The sequence below is a fragment of the Dipodomys merriami genome, unplaced genomic scaffold (assembly GCF_024711535.1).
Source record: "Dipodomys merriami isolate MVZ:Mamm:240054 unplaced genomic scaffold, mDipMer1.0.p SCAF_2838, whole genome shotgun sequence".
In the NCBI taxonomy this organism is placed as follows: Eukaryota; Metazoa; Chordata; class Mammalia; order Rodentia; family Heteromyidae; genus Dipodomys; species Dipodomys merriami.
In genome coordinates, this window is record NW_027204313.1 from 1 (window position 1) to 18333 (window position 18333).

The following is an 18333-nucleotide window of genomic DNA, read 5'->3' on the forward strand; positions in this document are numbered from 1 at the left end:
TGTAGACCAGAGACATGTGCAAGGTACAGAAGACTGACTGAAGTATACAAACCAGATATGATCACTAGGGAGGCACAGAACTTACTTCCTTGGTTCTGAAATTACTCACATGGTAATTACCAAGGCCATATAACATTAACCACCTAAGAGCTAGACAACTACTAATCATATAAAAAAATAAAGATGCCCAACCGTATGCTAGATAAGTTAAATATCTACCACTGAAACTTTACTGTATCATCTATAGGTCTAGATCCATAGATGCCTCTAGAAATGGCATTGGCTATAGCAATACGGGATAATTCACAGGACAACTGGAAATACACTGTACACACACCTAGATACCAGAAGCTAGTTCATTCTGTGCAAGTATTCTGAGATGCTGCTCGAGAGGTCGGAGACCTACTGGGATTTTTAACTTCTGCTCTGGTCACAGTGTCCTGGTAACTAAGTAACTGGAGAGTTCGAAATGCAGCTATACAGAAGAGTCACACCGTAAAACAGATCTGTCTTCTCTTCAGAGACTAGGTTCTCCAGAAAACAGATCACTGTATTTCCATGATGACCAATTTTATTTGTTGGTTGTGGATACAGTTCCCAAACTCTAACCAAACACTGGTCTAAGGTGGATTAGTACCTGGAGAAGTGATCAGTGTCATCAATCAGTTGATTTTTTGGAAAGATCATTTTAGCATTGAGGGGCCCAATTCAATCAGTTGAGGGGCCTGAAAAGCAGAGACAAGTCTTCCTGAAGACCTGCCTGTAATGCTGGTGGAGAGATTCCACATTTACCTCCAAAGAGTCCCAGCCCATGCCTTCCCAAGTACCCCTGAAACCCCATCAAGAAATTTTGAATGAGCTCCCAGCCCAAATCCCCATGAGGATACTAGGGCCTATAATTTGGCCATGTGAGGCCTGTAGCAAGTCAATTTCCTTTGGTCACCCACCAAAGATTCAGACATAGATTCAGACATAGCAAGGTATCATGGGGATACACTTGTCTCACTCAGCATGCACCTGACAATACAAGCAGAATGAGAATTACCTAGATCATTTCCTGTGGGATACCATCTTTCCCCTTGCTGTAAGACATCCAGAATGTGTGACACATACAGTGGAGACATGAGTACATTTTCATCACATCAGCCATGAGCAATATTGGTCTGAAGGGGAACACAAAGTAAACTCCCAGTGCCCAAATTTAGGGGACATTTCCAAAAGTTACAGATCATGGGGGGAAAGTTGCACACGTTTCAAGCACCCATTTATTGAAGGCTCCATGAGATAAAAATACCAAACAGGTATTCCTTGGAAAAACTATAGGTAGTATTATCTGCCTGGCTATAATTTGCAAGCCAGTAAAAATGTAACCACGTGAGAAGAAAATTTCCCTCTTCATGCTGGGGAGGCGGGGGATTCCGACAAACACAGTGCCGTAGTGAAGGGGGACTTTGGAACTTCCCATCATGCCAGGGACATCTGTAACAATGAAGAATCTTCCAGCTCAAAGTCATTCAAGAACTTAAATACTTGTGAGCTAGTTTGCAGTTTTGACACAGATAAGCATGCTCACTTCAAGACTCTGGCATCATACAGGGGCAAAAGTTAGTGCTTGAATATTTCTAACAACTCTGCACAGTAAAGCAATTCACAAGAGAGCCCCTGTAGAAGCCTTCGTCTAGAGAGAAGCACCTGCTATTCACTGTTTCCTCTCTGCCATGGCCTATAACCTGGAGAATCTGGGTACAGACTGAGGTATACTAAACATGTTGTGTTTTCCATTTCCCGCTAGGCATGCTGATGATGGTGACCACAGAGTGGTATCTTATCTATGTCCATCATGCTCTCTTTCCCCCCAAGTTCAGGCCTGCAATGTTTTTATGCTAGATGAGGTCCCCAGGACCTCACTATGGGAACTGAGATACATATCTCCTGCAAGTATCTTCTACTCTGAAGGGCAGTCTCAATGCCTCCTTGGAGTTATATATAACTGATCTTTGTCCTGGGGTTCAGAATCACCTGCGTACACCTCAAGTCTACCCTACACACAAGCCCACCAAGAGCCACATAGCTGTTGGAAATAGAGCTCAAGCTATACTGGCCATGAAGATATAGAAAAGGAACCAGTGTCTGAAGCGCAAAACCAGTCATGATGCACATGTAAAAGCACAGAGGTCTCTCCTGGGGAGTACAGAGTCCAAGTCCATCACCCCTCACATTCAACAGGCCATTGTCTGGTTCACAAGACAAATCCCATCATAAACATGTGATCGCTAACTCACTGCAGAGCTCAGGTAAGGATTATTTGAATCCAGACTGCAGTCAGATGTACTTCAAGTGCATTAATACCCTACCTTCCCAAAGCCCAGGCATACTAACAAGGGGTCTGCCCAAAATATGCACTTACAGACACCACTACCACCTTCTGAAAGCTCCTGTCTTGAAAGCTCATGGTAGAAGTTACCTTTAAATGTCAGAATAAGTAATCCAAGTCCCCCACGGATCAGGGAAGATAAGAAGATCAGGTTTGAAGTCCTGACACCCCACTGCTTGCCCTAAAGCAAGCATTTTGAGCTGAAAATCTCCAGTCACATACCTGCCCCCTCCACTGTCAGAGTAAGCTGATTGCTTTCTATACCAGCTGCTTGGTGATAGGGGCCACTCCCGTGCTCTGCCATCATCACAGAATGATTCCATATCTCTGAATCCTTTGGTTCTAGATCCAGCTAAGTCTCTTAACAGAGGTCAAAACCTATGAGATGTCACCTAGGATTTTTAAAATAAAGTTAGTAGTCCTATATTCATGGAGGGACATGGTGTGAGGGAATAAAGGAAAACGCAGAGAGATGGCTGGATATTTGAATCCCAAGTATTCCACAAGCTGAAAACTATTCTCCATTTGTCAGGGAGTAGACATTGATCAACTGCAACAATCACAGAATTCATGTTTTGATCATGGTTCCTATTAGGTGTGAGAAACAAGTAGGCCCTTATTTTAACTGTGTGGCGGTTATCTACCTGAACATTATGCAATCTAGCACTAGAGTACTCTCAGATGGAGTGGTGACTGGTGACACTTGAGAGACAGAGAGAAAAGGGATGGGAAAGCAGAACATTTGTCACAGTTCCATTTAGAGCATTCTAGGACCACACCTGTGCTATGATCACCAACTTCTTTCCAACAATTTTATCTTATCATGAACTTGCCAACAATCATTCACGTTGCACTGAGCAATGATTCATCGGCTCATGTCAGGTCCAAGTGATCCAAAGGCTGCCACAGTAACATGTAATAAACAATGGCAAGTTGGATTATGAGTCCAGTTCAGGGTCAAGCTTCTCCACTTTGACGACTATCTCTGGGGCTGGAGCATCAGCAGAGGCGTGGTGGGCCTCTGTCTCTGACTCGGACAGCACTTCCTCCTTGATCTTCACAGGCTTACCACTGGCTTCCTTCTCTTCATCTGAGACTCATCCAGCTCCCATTCATCATCGATGTCCATTTCAAATACTCTTACATGATGGAGACTTGAACTTAACTAAAGAAAAGGCACATTAATGTGTGTGTGTGTGTGTGTGTGTGTGTGTGTGTGTGTGTGTGTGTGTGTGTGTGTGAAAGCGCACATGCACCTGGAACTGGGACTTGAACATGGGGCCTGAGCATCTTTTGCTCATAGCGTTCTAGTGGAGCCACAGCTCCTGAGCAGCTAGAATTATAGGTATGAGCCACTGGTGTCAGGAGTTACATTAACAATTTTCTAACTAATGGCTTTGCAAACAAATTTTATAAAACGAAGCAGAAATCAGAAGCTTTAAGCAAAGTATAGATTTATAGGAAAGTTATATTTTTAACAATTTACTATAAAATCACCCAATTCCACCTTCATTTTACATAAAAGGATCTCCACACAGCACATGGTGAATTTATGTAACTTAGAAGCCAAACTATTTTTGCCAGTCCTGGGGCTTGAATTCTGGGCCTGGGTGCTATCCTTTTGTTCAAGGTGAGCACTCTACCACTTGAGCCACAGAGCCACTTCTGGCTTTTTCTGTAATTCATTGGAGATAAGAGCCTCTTGAACTTTCCTGCCTGGGCTGGCTTCAAACTAAGATCCTCAGATCTCAACCTCCTCAGTAACTACGATTACAGGCGTGAGCCACCAGCACCTCGCTCTGAAATTGCTCTTAATTACTCAAAGTTTCTCCAAACAAGAAAACAAAATAACTAGCCTGCTGCTTGCTCAGTTAACTGAAACCAAGGGACAGAATGACAAGCAGAGAATGAGCCTTGGAGATGACATGCTTGAGTACTCATAGGATGCTGCATAGAAACAAAGCCATACTCACCACACAGGACACTTTGTGAAAAACATTCCCAGCAACGTACTGAGCTTTCATGCTCTCCAGTAACCGCCAGTGCTTCTCAAAGTGCAGGGTGCATGTGGGAATAACACTGCTTTGTTCATCTAGCCTGGAGGAAAAACCAGCCCAGGAATCAAACAGGACCTCCACCTCCCACATTCACTAGAGGAGGGGTTTGGGGCAACTGGGGTCCTACTCCCACCCACACTCCATTCCCAGGTGACAAGACAGTCTGTAAAAATACTACATTCCACAGAGCCTTGGCTTCATTTTAGTAAGGTCTTGGTGCCCTTTGTTTTTTGGGTGATGGGGAGGGAGGATACAGTACTAGAGATTAAATTCAAGCCTTGCACAACTGAGCTATGCACCCAGTCCTCAATTCCCTTTCAAGGAGAGCAGATGCTCATGTTTTTAAATTAGAGAAGGAATCTCATTACTTTAAATCCTCAAGCAACTAAAACTATCTCCTAGAACTGACTATAGACTCTGCAATGGAACTGGGGTCCCAATTCTGGAAAACACTAAAGGCAAGTTTATAATTATTAGTGACAACAAACTAAAGTTAATGCTATCCTTTAAAACATAACTCAAATGAAGTCCTCTTCTCCATTCCAAATAATTCCTCATCTTATTCTAGCAAAAAATCCTAGTTTAATATTAAAGCAAGGGACAAGACAATGATTAAAGTCGGCACATTTTTTCCCGTTTTTTAATTTTTGAGGTAACATACAATTGTAACATTAGGAAATTTGTAACATTTGGGAAGACTTTGTAGCATGAAGGAAGACTTACCTTCTGATTTTTTTCAGTTGTGGGGTAGATGATCCTCCTAAATTTAATAGCAATTAGTCTCCTCCTCATCTTTCCTAACAGTGTTTGGTGGGTTTCAGTGTGTTGTATGAAGTTCGGATTTTAAAAATACAAAGTAGGAAGCCAGGCAGGCACTGGTGGCTCATTCCTGTAATCCTAGCTACTCAGGAGGATCATGGTTCAAAGCCAGTCCATGCCGGAAAGACTGTGAAACTCTTCTCTCCAATAAACCACCACAAAACCCAAAGTGGCACTGTGGCTCAAGTGGCAGAGTGCTAGGCTTGACCTGAAGAACTGAGGGACAGCACTCAGGCCCAGAGTTCAAACCCCATGATGGACAAAGAAAAAAAAAACAAAGCAGGAGGTTTTCTGCTCAGCTGTCTGTATGGGTAGACCAGTAACTAAAAAAACATTGCCTAGCATATGTAAGAAACTGGAATTCTTGGCATATGGTAAATATAGCTAAATATAAGCTAAGCCTGGTACCATATGACTGACAACTCAACACCTTGGAGACCATGCAAGAACTTCATGAATTTGAGACAAGCCTGGTTATTTCAAGGCGAGGCAACCTGAGATACACAATGGGACACTTCTTTTTTAAATTTTTGGTGGTTCTGGGTTTTGAATTCAGCACCTGGTACTGTACCACTTGAGCCACACTTCAGCTCTTTTTGAGATCCTACCTTTAAAAAACTAAAGCTAACTTTAACCACACAGACCCTATACCACTAAGGTAGTTAGTTACCTTGTGGCATAAGTTCTAGTGAATTGATACTCTGCAGCATCTTCACTGTTATACACAAACGACAATGGCAACTGGACCAAGAGTCTGTCTCTTCCTTCACGTCCCATGGTGTCTTTAAGAATGACTGTTACAGTTTCATCATCATAAAACTGGGCATCTAAACAGCTGTAGTTGCTGGAAGTGAGATGCATTTTGTTATATCAGAAATGATCATAACCACATAACATGCTGACACTAAGCAAAAACAAAATAAAACCATAGGTGATATTCCCTGCAATGACAAAACACCTTATCAGTTTATACTTTTATATCAATTTTCACAAATATAACTAGTTATAACAAAATAAGTAATCATCAGATCAAACAAAATGATCTGTGACATTTTATCACTGTTCTAGAAAACTCTGAACATAAATGGCTAGGCCTTAAGCCTGTGAAAATTTCATGAGTTATACCTTATATATAACTGAGTGAACAGAGCTAACAAGAATCAAAGTAAAAGAAAATCTGCCCCCCTACAAATGACAGAGCCCCTTTATTGACAGCACATCTGACATAGCACTGACTACACATACATCACACATGCTTCTGTCCCAAATCAGGCTTGGGCGTTATTTTCTTCTGACTTTTTCAGTTGTAGCATAGGTGAAGCTCCCAAATTTCACAGCAATTAGTCCATTACTTACAGATCTTGAAGAAAGAAAGGAGAGAGGGGAATGAGACCCTATGGAACAACTACATAGCCAATAAATCTAAATGCCTGAACAAACATGACTGGCAATGTTAGCACACATATCTACTTCCCAAATCCCAGACCAACACTACCACTTCCACTCCAGAATACTATAATTTAAACACTTAGTCAGGCAAACCAGCTTGGTTTAAAATCTTAATCACTAAGCAGCTAAAGGCCATAACTAAGGAAAACTAACATCTTGAATTCAAAAATTCCCTTTAGTGAAGGTTCTCAAAAGGCACATAGAGCTCCCCTATGACCCAGCAATCACCTGCTGGGCATTTACCCTAATGACCACAAACAAGGCCATACTAAAGCTACCAGCACAACTAGGTTTATTGCCGCATTATTCACCATAGCTAACATATGGAACCAACCCACACGCCCTTCAGTAGATCAATAGATCAAGAAAATGTGGTAAAGCTGGGGGCCAGTGGCTCACGCGTGTAACCCAAGCTACTCACGAGGTTGAGATCTGAGGAATGCAGTTCAAAGCCAGTCCAGACAGGAAAGTCTGTGAGACTCTTATCCTCAATAAACCACCAGAAAACTGGAAGTGGCACTGTGGCTCAAGTGGTAGAGCACTTGCCTTGAGCTGAAGAGCTGAGGGACAGTGCCCAGGCACAGAGTTCAAGTCCCATGACCAACAAAAAAGAAAATGTGATACACATATGTATACATACATACACACATATGTATACATACATACACACATGTGTGTGTGTGTGTATATATATATATATATATATATATATATATATATATATACATATATGGAATTCTATTCTTCCATCAGAAAGAATGACACTGCCCCATTTGTAAGGAAATGGAAAGACTGGGAAAAAATCCTATCAAGTGAAGCCAGACACCCCCCCAAAATAGGTCCCATTGTTTCCCTTATTTTCAATAATTAGTATACTTCTAGGATAATTTTAACAGATGAGAAAAATAGCTCAAGAGCTATGTACATATGACCATATAAGATGATGCTAAGTGAAATGAACTCCAAGACATGGAAACATGAGGTTTTTCTTTGTTATTGTTGTTTTTGTTTTGTTTTGTTTTTTGGTTCCGTTCATGGGGCCTGAACTCTAGGCTTGGGCGCTGTCCCTCACCTCTTCAGCTCAAGGCTAGTGCTCTACCACTTGAGGCACAACGCCACTTCTGGCTTTTTTCTTTTTGCTTATGTGGTGCTGAGGAATCGAACCCAGGGCCTCAGGCATGAAACGCAAGCACTCTACCACTGAGCCACCTTCCCAGCCCTGTTGTTTTTAATGTACTATGTACTTTTTGTTTCTTTGGTGTGTTCTTCCCCCTGCGGTTTATCCCCTATTGTCACTGTATTTGATTTTGGTACCCTGGTATTATACATACATTTATCTGAATTAGGGAAGGGAAAGGAGAACAGAATCGTGAGACAAAGGACAAGGGGGATCCAATACAATAGCCATATTCACAAGTCAATATGTTGGAAATGATCTGTACAATTTGGCAAGTGGGAGGATTAGGGAGGGGAGGGAAAGGACAAAAATGAGGCAGGGGGTAACAAGTTAGACAAGAAATGTACCTATTATCTTACTTATTAACTGTAACCCCTCTTGACAATGAAAAAAGAAATCCCTTTAGCTATGTGCTGGTGGCTCATGTCAGTAATCCCAGCTACTCAGCGCTGAGATCTGAAGATCATCATTTGAAGCTAGCCTGGGCAGGGATCCAGGAGACTCCTATCTTCAATTAACCACCAAAAAGTCAAAAGTGGAATTGTGGTTCAAGTGGGAAAACAATAGCCTTGAGCACAAAAGCTGAGGGACAATGCCCAGAGCCTAAATTCATACCCCAGAGTGGCACACAAAAATAAACTAGTACCTTCATAGTGAGACTTAAAACGATTTAAAATGCTAATGGAACCCTGAATATCATTTGATTTTCAGAATGTTTACTTTGGAATCTCAAAAAGTCTCTGTGGGCAAGAGCTCTTATTTGATGAAAGATAATTAACCTAAAATTTAAAAAAGCCTTTCTATAAAGTACTTACTAACACAGTTTTGAATCACTAAGTGTTCTTAGATATAACACAGGTCTGCTGTCATTTTCCTAAACCTATTTTTAAAAAAAAACTTATATACGAGGCTATATACTAATATAAAAGTTAAAACTCTAGAACAAGAAGGGATCAAATAGCTTCTCAATTCAGCATTACCATCTCCCAGATGTGAGAACTGAGAATACTGAATGCAAACCTAAAGTCATGAGGCAGCTTCGCTGAAACCCGAAATGCTGGAGGGAAGCTGAATGGCTTATTATTATTACAAATATTAAGCTCTCATCTCTTCGGTTCAAACTTCAAAGGAATACTCACTGGGAAATATCAGTATGCCTTAATCTTAAGATACACATTTTATACAGTGAGTCTTCTAAAATAGTAAAAAGAAGGTACTGTAGATTTGAACTTTTATTATTCCACCTAAGGAAAGAAAAGTAATGTATTTAGCTATTTAAGTTTAGAACAAAAACTACTGTTTACACAAGACGAGGAGACACACACAGAAAAGGAAATGTGAACAATCTGCGCGCAGAGTCCTCACTAAAACAAAAGCAAAAAAAAAAAAAAAAGAGAAAAATTCAAACTTGCTGCTAAATTATACTACCTAACAGGTAAAGAAGATAACCTTCTAGCATCTCTATATAATGGAATACAGATGGCTTGATTCATTGATTTTCCAATTTCATCCTACAGAAAAGCAAGATTTGGAAACATCATTAGAGAGAAGGGGAGCAGCTAGTGGTGAGGAGCCTGCTTGGCCTGTGCTAAAAGACCACTCCCTCCCTCTGGTCTCATGACATCAGTCACTGACAAGACACACCAGCTCTGGGACTAAGACTGTATTGAGATTGATCTGGGGGGGCAAATAAAACACTAAAGATACTTTACTAAGACGATAATTTTTAAATTTATGTGAGCAGAAAATGAGGGAGGGGGTTACATTGTTGAAAAAGAAATGTACAGTATTCAGTACCTGACCTATGTAATTGTAACCTCTCTGTACATCACCTTTACAATAATTTTTTTTTTTTTTTTGTCGGTGGAGGGGCTTGAACTCTGGGCCTGGGCACTCTGTCCCTCAGCTCTTCAGCTCAAGACTGGGCACTCTGTCCCTCAACTCTTCAGCTCAAGACTAGTGCTCTACCACTTGAGCCACAGTGCCACTTCTGGTTTTCTAAGTGGTTTATTGGAGATAAGCCTCATGGCCTTTCCTGCCCTAGCTGGCTTTGAACTCGATCCTCAGATCTCAGTCTCCTGAGAAGCTAGGATTACAGGCATGAGCCATAAGTGCCTACCTTATAATAATTTTAAAAATACATAAAGTAAAATAAATTTATATAAGGAATTAACTATGGATATAACCAAGCCATAAGAAACTGCCAATTTTGACAATCAAAACGAGTTGAATATCAGCATTTTTACAATTTATCCTAATATATATGTTCATTTACATAGACGAGACATACTATACTCTTGTTCCCACACGAAGACATGCATTTCTTCCCAACTTACTGCTGTCATTTGCAAACACTGATCAATAATGGTTTCCATTTGCCTTTTCACAAAATGCAATGATTTTCGAGCATAATAAGGAAACAGCAAAGGGCTTTCTGGTTTCAGACAAAAACAGAAACAAAACAAAAACTATAGCAAACCAATGATTAGGAGAAAATAATCCATTGTCAGAGGCAGTCCATACTTTTTCTTTTTTTATTTTTTTTTATTTTTTATTTTTAAATTTAAAATTTTATTTTATTTTATTTGAGAACATACTGTACAGAAGGTTTACAATTACATGGGCAGGATAATGCATACATTTCTTACCAAGCATTGCAGCCTCCTCCTTTGTTTACCCTTCACCTCCCTTCCCAGCCACCCCCTCCCCCCGACCCAATCATACCCCCTCCCCCCCCACACCGACATTGTAAAGCTGGTTTTGACATGACATTTTGTACTTCTCATTGTTGCAACAGGTCCACCTGAATCCTTAAACGACTTGTTTGTCCCCATCTCCTCCACATGTTATACTGACATCAAATATAGTGAAAGCGGGGGTTACACTGTGGGGGAGGAACATACAAAGCAACAAAGAAATAATCTTATAAATGCATTAGAAACACATGCATGAAAGAAACGAAAACATTAAAATACATATTTAAGGGTTCATTTTCCTAACATCATATTATCTGACCTTTTCCGCTTGACTCATACCTATACTAGATATTGCAAATAAGGGAAACCATGGGACCTATGTTTCTTTGGGCCTGGCTTACTTCACTTAATATAATTTTTTCCAAACCTTTCCATTTCCTAACAAATGGGGAAATGTCATTCTTTCTGATGGAGGCATAGAATTCCATTGTGTATATATACCACATTTTCTTGATCCATTCATCTACTGAGGGGCATCTGGGTTGGTTCCATATCTTAGCTATGGTAAATAATGCTGCAATAAACATAGTTGTGCTGGTAGCTTTAGTGTGGTCTTGTTTGTAAACATTTGGGTAAATGCCCAAAAGTGGGATTGCTGGATCATAGGGGAGATCTATGTGAAGTCTTTTGAGGAACCTCCATACTGCTTTCCAAAGTGGTTGAACAAGTTTACATTTCCACCAACAATGAAGTAAGGTTCCTTTCTGTCCCCATCCCCTCCAGCATCTGTTGTTGTTAGAGTTCTTGATTTTTGCTGTTCTAACTGGAGTGAGGTGATATCTCAATGTTGTTTTGATTTGCATTTCTTTTATGGCTAGGGATGTTGAACATTTCTTCATGTGTCTATTGGCCATCCTTCTTTCTTCTTCAGAGAAGCTTCTCTTTAAGTCTTTCGCCCACTTATTTATTGGGCAGTTGTTTCTTTGAGGAATTTGTTGTTGGGTGGTTTAATTTTTTGAGTTCCAAGTATATTTTAGATATGAGACCCTTGTCCGTTGTATGGCTAGTAAAGATCTTCTCCCAATCGGTGGGCTTTCTATTGATCTTGCTAGCTATGTCATTTGCCCTGCAGAAGCTCTGCAACCTTATGCAATCCCATTTGTCCAACCTTTCTTTGATTTGTTGTGCTTCCGGGTCTCTATTCAGAAAATTTCGGCCTGAGCCAAGGAGACCTAGGGTTTCTCCTATTCCATCCTGTAATGTTTTCAGAGTGTCTGCTTTGAGTTCAAGGTCTTTGATCCATTTGGAGTTGATTCTGGTGCAGGGTGATATATAAGGATCTAGCTTTAGTTTTCTGCATGTAGTTAACCAATTTTGCCAGCACCATTTACTGAAGAGGCTGTCTTTCTTCCATTCTATTGTTTTAGCTCCCTTATTGAAGATTAGATGGCTATAGGTCTGTAGGTTCATTTCTGGGTTTTCAATTCTATTCCATTGGTCCTGAGGTCTGTTCTTATGCCAATACCAAGCTGTTTTGATTACTATAGTCCATACTTTTTCATGGTGGAATTCTCATTATACTTTCGACATACCTTGTTAAAATAAATGACCAGAATCTCCCTTCAATCCAGTCCACTTAATACAACTACATTCGCTTGGTCCTTCTCATGCTTAGTCCTACACCAAAGCCCAACAGTAAAATGCTATTGGCTATTAGAAAAATGGAAGGCATTGGAAACCATAAGCTATGTACTGAAACCTGTTCTTTCTTCTCAACTCTGCCACAATGTGATAGCAGCAGCAGTCCAGGATACTCTGCCACTGCTAGCTTTGTTTCTTTTTTGCTGTTGTATTCAGTATGCTTTTTATTTTAAAATGGCTTTTTTATACAGTATTACAATATCCATAAGAACTCATCTTATTCTCCAACTTAAAAGGAAAAAAAACAAAGAGGCCTACTGGGCCTCTGGAACTGCCTGGGATGAAAAGAGCTGTGAATCAAGCTGTGACTCAGGCCCACCAGCTCAAATGGCTCTGAGACTGTCTCTCCCACACTCAGCACTTCCCTTACCAGCTGTGTTAGGTAAAAAAAAATAATCATTTCAGCACTTTAAGGTTCAAGAGGTGACATACTAGGTAATTACAGAAAAACATGTTGCCTTTGTCGCCAGTTCCCAAAACTCAGCTCCTGAAACCCAGATATCCTGAGTAGTAAATGTGATGGCCAATTTTAATTTTTTTGGGGGGGGTCCGGTTGTGGGGCCTGAACTCTGGGCCTGAGCGCTGTCCCTCAGCTCTTCAGCTCAAGGCTAGAGCTCTACCACTTGAGTCACAGCTCCACTTCCGGCTTTTTTCATTTTGCTTATGTGGTACTGAGGAATCGAACCCAGGGCCTCAGGCATGCAAGGCAAGCGCTCTACCACTGAGCCATCTTCCCAGCCCATGATGGCCAATTTTAATGTGGCCACTCTGGCAGGTTCCTGCAAAGCCTCAGGGTTGGGTGGCGTGGAAAGTCTATGCCTTAACCAGAAGCTTATAAGTTTCAGCTCCATCTGCCAGACTGCAGGAAAGGAATCGGGGCTTGGGGTTGAATTCTACCCCAGTGACTAAATCATTATAATGAAGCCTCCATCAAAAACCCAAGACAAACTGGGAGAGAGCAAGGGAAAGGGTGACATTGTCAAAAAAAGAAATGTAATCTTTACCTGCCTTACGTAACCATAACTTTTCTTTTCTTTTTCTTTTTCTTTTTTTCTGGTCCTGGGGCCTGAACTCTGTGCCTAGGAGCTGTCCCTCAGCTCTTCAGCTCAAGGCTAGCACCCTACCACTTGAGCCACAGAGCCACTTCCAGCTTTTTCTGCTTATGTGGTCCTGAGGAATGAAACCCAGGACTTGATGCATGCAAGGCAAGCCCTCTACCACTGAGCCAACTTCCCAGCCCACCATAACCCTTCTTTACTAACCTTCTTAATAATTAAAAAAAAAGACACTGGGGAGGTTTGGATGGCTCCCTGGTTGATGAACATGTTGAGTGCTGGGAGGATCTAAAAGCTGTGGCCTCTTCCTCCATATCAAACCCTGAATGATGTTTTCCACTGGGCTATGCCCAAGTTAAATTTTTATTACAAACAGTCTGGAAAGGAAAGCTGAATGTGTTCCTGAGCATTGTACACCAGTCTGGAAGCTATGCCAACTTAAGGGAGAAAGTTGGGACATATGTCCCATAGTCAAGTCCCACAGAGGTGTGGGTAAGGGAACCTAGCTCTTGGGACTGATGTGATGTGAGGAGTCTAGCAGACTGAGCCTTCCTCCCTCTGGAGGCTAATGATCATTGTGGGTGCTCAGTGTCATAATTGCAATGAATTGCATTGCAGGACCTTCAGCTGGTATCATAACTGGCTGGTGTCAGGAGGGAAAAAATAATTTTAGTGTCAGCATAGTTAATGTACCACAGCACAGTTAATTTCAGGGTGTTTTCTATCTATCATGGTGACATCATACTCTACTTGTTAAAATGCTGTTCTCTAATCAAATAAAATGGACATGCCAAGTAAGCCTGAAGAAATTAGACAAATTTTGAGGTTACTCTTTAATCTCAAATATGTATAAACATGGCCAACATCTGCTTGGTTCATAAAGTACCTTTAAGATGGCTGCTGTTTTGGAGGAAGTCATACCACTGGTTTCCTTCCGTGTTAGGGGGTGACACAAGGCCATCATCTTCATCTTTCAAATACTAAAAATAGTTTAAATTTTTTTCAGTTAAGCAATGATTCAGGCTCTAATATGTATTTAACATTATTCTAGTTACTAAGTTATCTTGTTGTACTGCCAGGTTCTCTGAAGGTACATTATTTTTCTAAGTGAGGTGACAAATTCTAGACAACATGAAAATGACTTAAATGGTCAGAGTATAGTAAATGTAGAAACCAGAGTTTACATTTTGTGGTTCATTTTCAAGATATATTTTAACCTTACCTATCAGGGCTATATTTTAGTTTTACAAGTACCAACTGACAGTATGCTCCACAAGGGCAGTTCTCACAGTGTAGCCCCATCCCTGAGAGTGCTCAGCATGCTTCCATTGACTACAAGGTTAATGCCAGCTTTAGTGCCAAGGTGTCACTTGCCCTTTCACGGTGTCAACATTTGCACTGAAGGTGTGGAAGAAAGAACAGCCAGTACCTGCACCCCTCACCTAGTAGACCAAATTCTTGTGTTCTTTGTCACATATTCAGTTTCATTTATCCTGATAGAACTATTAAATTGTTAATTCTCAAGTCTTGATGGCAGATCTTTTAACGTTTTTTGAGTCAGAGTTAGGAGGCACACGGGTGATTTTACAACACATCAAAGCATGCAAAGTTGTCTTGAAGAAAAACTGAAACTGTCTTGTTTCAGTTGTAAAGGCAGACATTTTATAAAAAATGACATTCCAAGGGGGAGGATGGGAAGGGATGGGAAGGGGAAACTAAGGAGGAGGCTACAATGCTTGATAAGAAACGTACTCATTATCTTGCCCATGTAATTGTAACCCCTCTGTACAGTATTTTCACAATAATAAATAAATAAATATTTTAAAAATGACATTCCATTTTTACTTAGAAACAAAAGACTAGGGGACAAACTGGTTCTTCATACTTAGATGTTTGTGAGGTATTTTTTAATTTTAAAATTTTTATTTATTTTATTAAATAGATGTACAAGGAGTTGCCATGGTTCAGCTTATGGACAAATATGTCTTGGTCAATGTTACCCCTTTGAACATGCATACTCATCCATCCCTCTACCCCCTCAAACTCTTACTTTTGGCAGGTATTTTTTTGAAAATAAAGTGACTTTGAACAAAACAACCTAAAATATTTATTGCAAATAACATTTCAGCTAAACTTGGTTCTAAAGGCCTGTAATTCCAGCACTTAGAAGAGGATGAGGCAGGAATATCACAAGTTTAAGGCCTATAGAGCAAGACCCTGTCTCAAAAAAAAAAAGCAACTTTTAAGCAAAACTCAAAATGTTGGCACCTGCATCTGTTACTGAGTGCCTGACAGCTTCACAGTAACTAAAGACTGATTAGAGTAGACTGAAGTCACATATTTATAATGTATAATGGAAGGCGTCAGTACTTAAAAAGATCTGTAAAAGCCACAGAACCAATATTTCTAAAAAGACCAAGTTATGATGCTATGAAAACAAGCATGAGTAAAAGTGCCTTTCAAAGTGCAAGGAAGATGGAGAGATTTTTAATGAAACTGAGTATGAAGTGTCTACTAAACACAATTTTAGATTCCACATTAAAAACTTCCAAGAGACCAACACTTGGAAGGATTTTGTATAATATTAAAGAATATCCTCAGTTAAAGGACAAAACTAGTTCAGTACTTTCTCCTTTCCAAGGACACACACCTGCTTGAAGTTAGATTTTCCTTATATACATTAAGCAAATTAGCATATTAAAACAGAATAAACACATAGGTAGACATTAAAATTAGCTGTCTTCTATTAAGCTGTACATCAAAGACAGCTGAGAAAATAAACAACAATGCCAGTTATACTGGCATTGTATTATTTTCCATAAAATTTAGATAATATGAATTAACAGTACAAAGTCTTAAAATTCGTTCTTAAAAATCAAACCAAGTTCAATAGAAAGCCCATACCTGACCAACTTTTTCAACATTAAAGTATTTTCTTTTTCGATTAGAAAAGTCTGGAGCCTAGAAAGAACAAACATAGTTTATTTCTAAAAGCTCAAAATATTAAGAAAATAATCTTAAAATTAACAAACTCAATATGTATTTTATAAAACAGCTATCCATTGCATTTAGTTTTTTGCAGATTGTAAGATACATACAGACAGAAGTCTACTTATAGACTTTATGTTTAGTCTTTTTAAAATTAGTCTTTTTATAAAAGTAATTGCTCATTACTTTTTAACCATGAACCATCTTTGCTGTGATTATTTTCAAAGTGACTTAATTGTAAAAATAGCTATTTCTTTCCTCATTGAAATGTTCAGTAAGAAATTCAGTAACAAATGTGATATCTTTCTGAGTTATCTATTAACAAAAAGGGGCAAAAAGAAAACAAATCACGGTAAAAAGAAAGCTTCCCAATAATTTGCCTGAATCCACAGTTTGGGCCTGGGTGCAGGTGAGTGGGCTGTGGAGAGCAAGGAGGAGGCTGGCTGTTCTCTAAGCTCGCTTTCAGGGAATGCTTCTTTCCACATCCTCACAGAAAGAAACTGCTCATTTCCAGGCTTCAACTTAGGTACAACATTTAAGTACTTATATTTCAAGGAAAATAAAAATGCATTTAAGACTTAAGGCATAAGATATAGAACCAACCCAAATGCCCCTTAGTAGATGGAGTGGATCAAGAAAATGTGGTATATATACACAATGGAATTCTATGCCTCCATCAGAAAGAATGACATTTCCCCATTTGTTAGGAAATGGAAAGGTTTGGAAAAAATTATATTAAGTGAAGGAAGCCAGGCCCAAAGAAACATAGGTCCCATGGTTTCCCTTGTTTTCAATACTTAGTATATGTCTGAGTCAAGCCAAAAAGGTCAGATAAGTTGATGTTAGGGAAATGAACCCTAAGATATGTATTCAAATGTTTTTTTTTTCTTTCATGCGATTGTTCCTATCACATTTATAAGATTATTTCTTTGTTCATTTGTATGTCCCCCCCCCCCACGGAATAACCCCTGCTATCACTGTATTTGATGTTGTTATAATTTGTGGAGGGGAAGGGAAAAAAACAAATCATTTAAGTAGGGATACAGGTGGACCCATTGCTACAATGAGATGTACAAGGGCTGGGAAAGTGGCTCAGTGGTAGAGCGCTTGCCTTGCATGCATGAGGCCCTGGGTTCGATTCCTCAGCACCACATAAGCAAAAAAAAAAGCTGGAAGTGGCGCTGTGGCTCAAGTGGTAGAGCGCTAGCCGTGAGCTGAAGAGCTGAGTGACAGCGCCCAGGCCCAGAGTTCAGGCCCCACGACTGGACTAAAAAAAATGAGATGTACAAGTCATATGTCGAAAACGAACTTTACAACTTTGGTGGGGGGGGGAGGAGGGTTAAGTGGGGGAGCGGGGATGGGAAGGGGAAACAAAGGAGGAGGCTACAATGCTTGATAAGAAGTGTACTCATTATCTTGCCCATGTAATTGTAACCCCCTCTGTACAATATTTTCACAATAATAAAAAGACTTAAGGCAGTTAAAGAGTATAAGGATGCTATGTTGTAAGAATTATACAACCTCATTCAAACATGAAAATTGTAAATTCAAATATCCGTAACAGTATTCCGCGAGATGAAAATATTATGCAACCACTCAAATTTATTTAGATAACAAGACCAACGTCCTGTTATCTAACTCTGTAAGAGTACCAAAACCATGAGCAAGGCTGAGCTCAATCAGGACAATAGGTAAGGAAATTACACAGGTGTCCCCTGTTATCTGAGAGATTGGTTCTAAGACCCCCACAGATAACACAATCCTCAGGTGCTCAAGATCTTTATATAAGAAAACACATCCTCCTGTACACTTTAAATCCCATTTAGAGTGCTTGTAACACCTAATACGATGTAAATAACTATTGTTGTATTGTGTAAGGAATAGTAAAGAGAAAAACAAGTACATATGTTTGGAACAGATGCATTATTTTCAGAATATTTTTCATTGGTGGTTGGTTGAATCTACTGAGATGGAACCTGCTGACACACAGGGCTGGCCATAAGTACTTCTGTGCATA

The 18333-nt window shown here is 39.9% G+C and overlaps 1 protein-coding gene across 1 annotated transcript in view; it reads right to left on the minus strand.

Moving 5' to 3' along the window:
• Positions 1–3312: 3312 nt before the first annotated feature.
• Positions 3313–18333, minus strand: part of LOC138838583 (anaphase-promoting complex subunit 4-like) — a 28759-nt gene continuing 13738 nt past the window's right edge. Inside the window, 12 exon segments of the mRNA XM_070037984.1 lie at positions 3313–3470; positions 3473–3539; positions 4348–4471; positions 5921–6096; positions 6538–6610; positions 9016–9120; positions 9202–9240; positions 9326–9387; positions 10213–10310; positions 14215–14308; positions 16233–16289; positions 16548–16631. Of these exon segments, the coding sequence (XP_069894085.1) occupies positions 3313–3470; positions 3473–3539; positions 4348–4471; positions 5921–6096; positions 6538–6610; positions 9016–9120; positions 9202–9240; positions 9326–9387; positions 10213–10310; positions 14215–14308; positions 16233–16289; positions 16548–16631 (1137 nt within the window).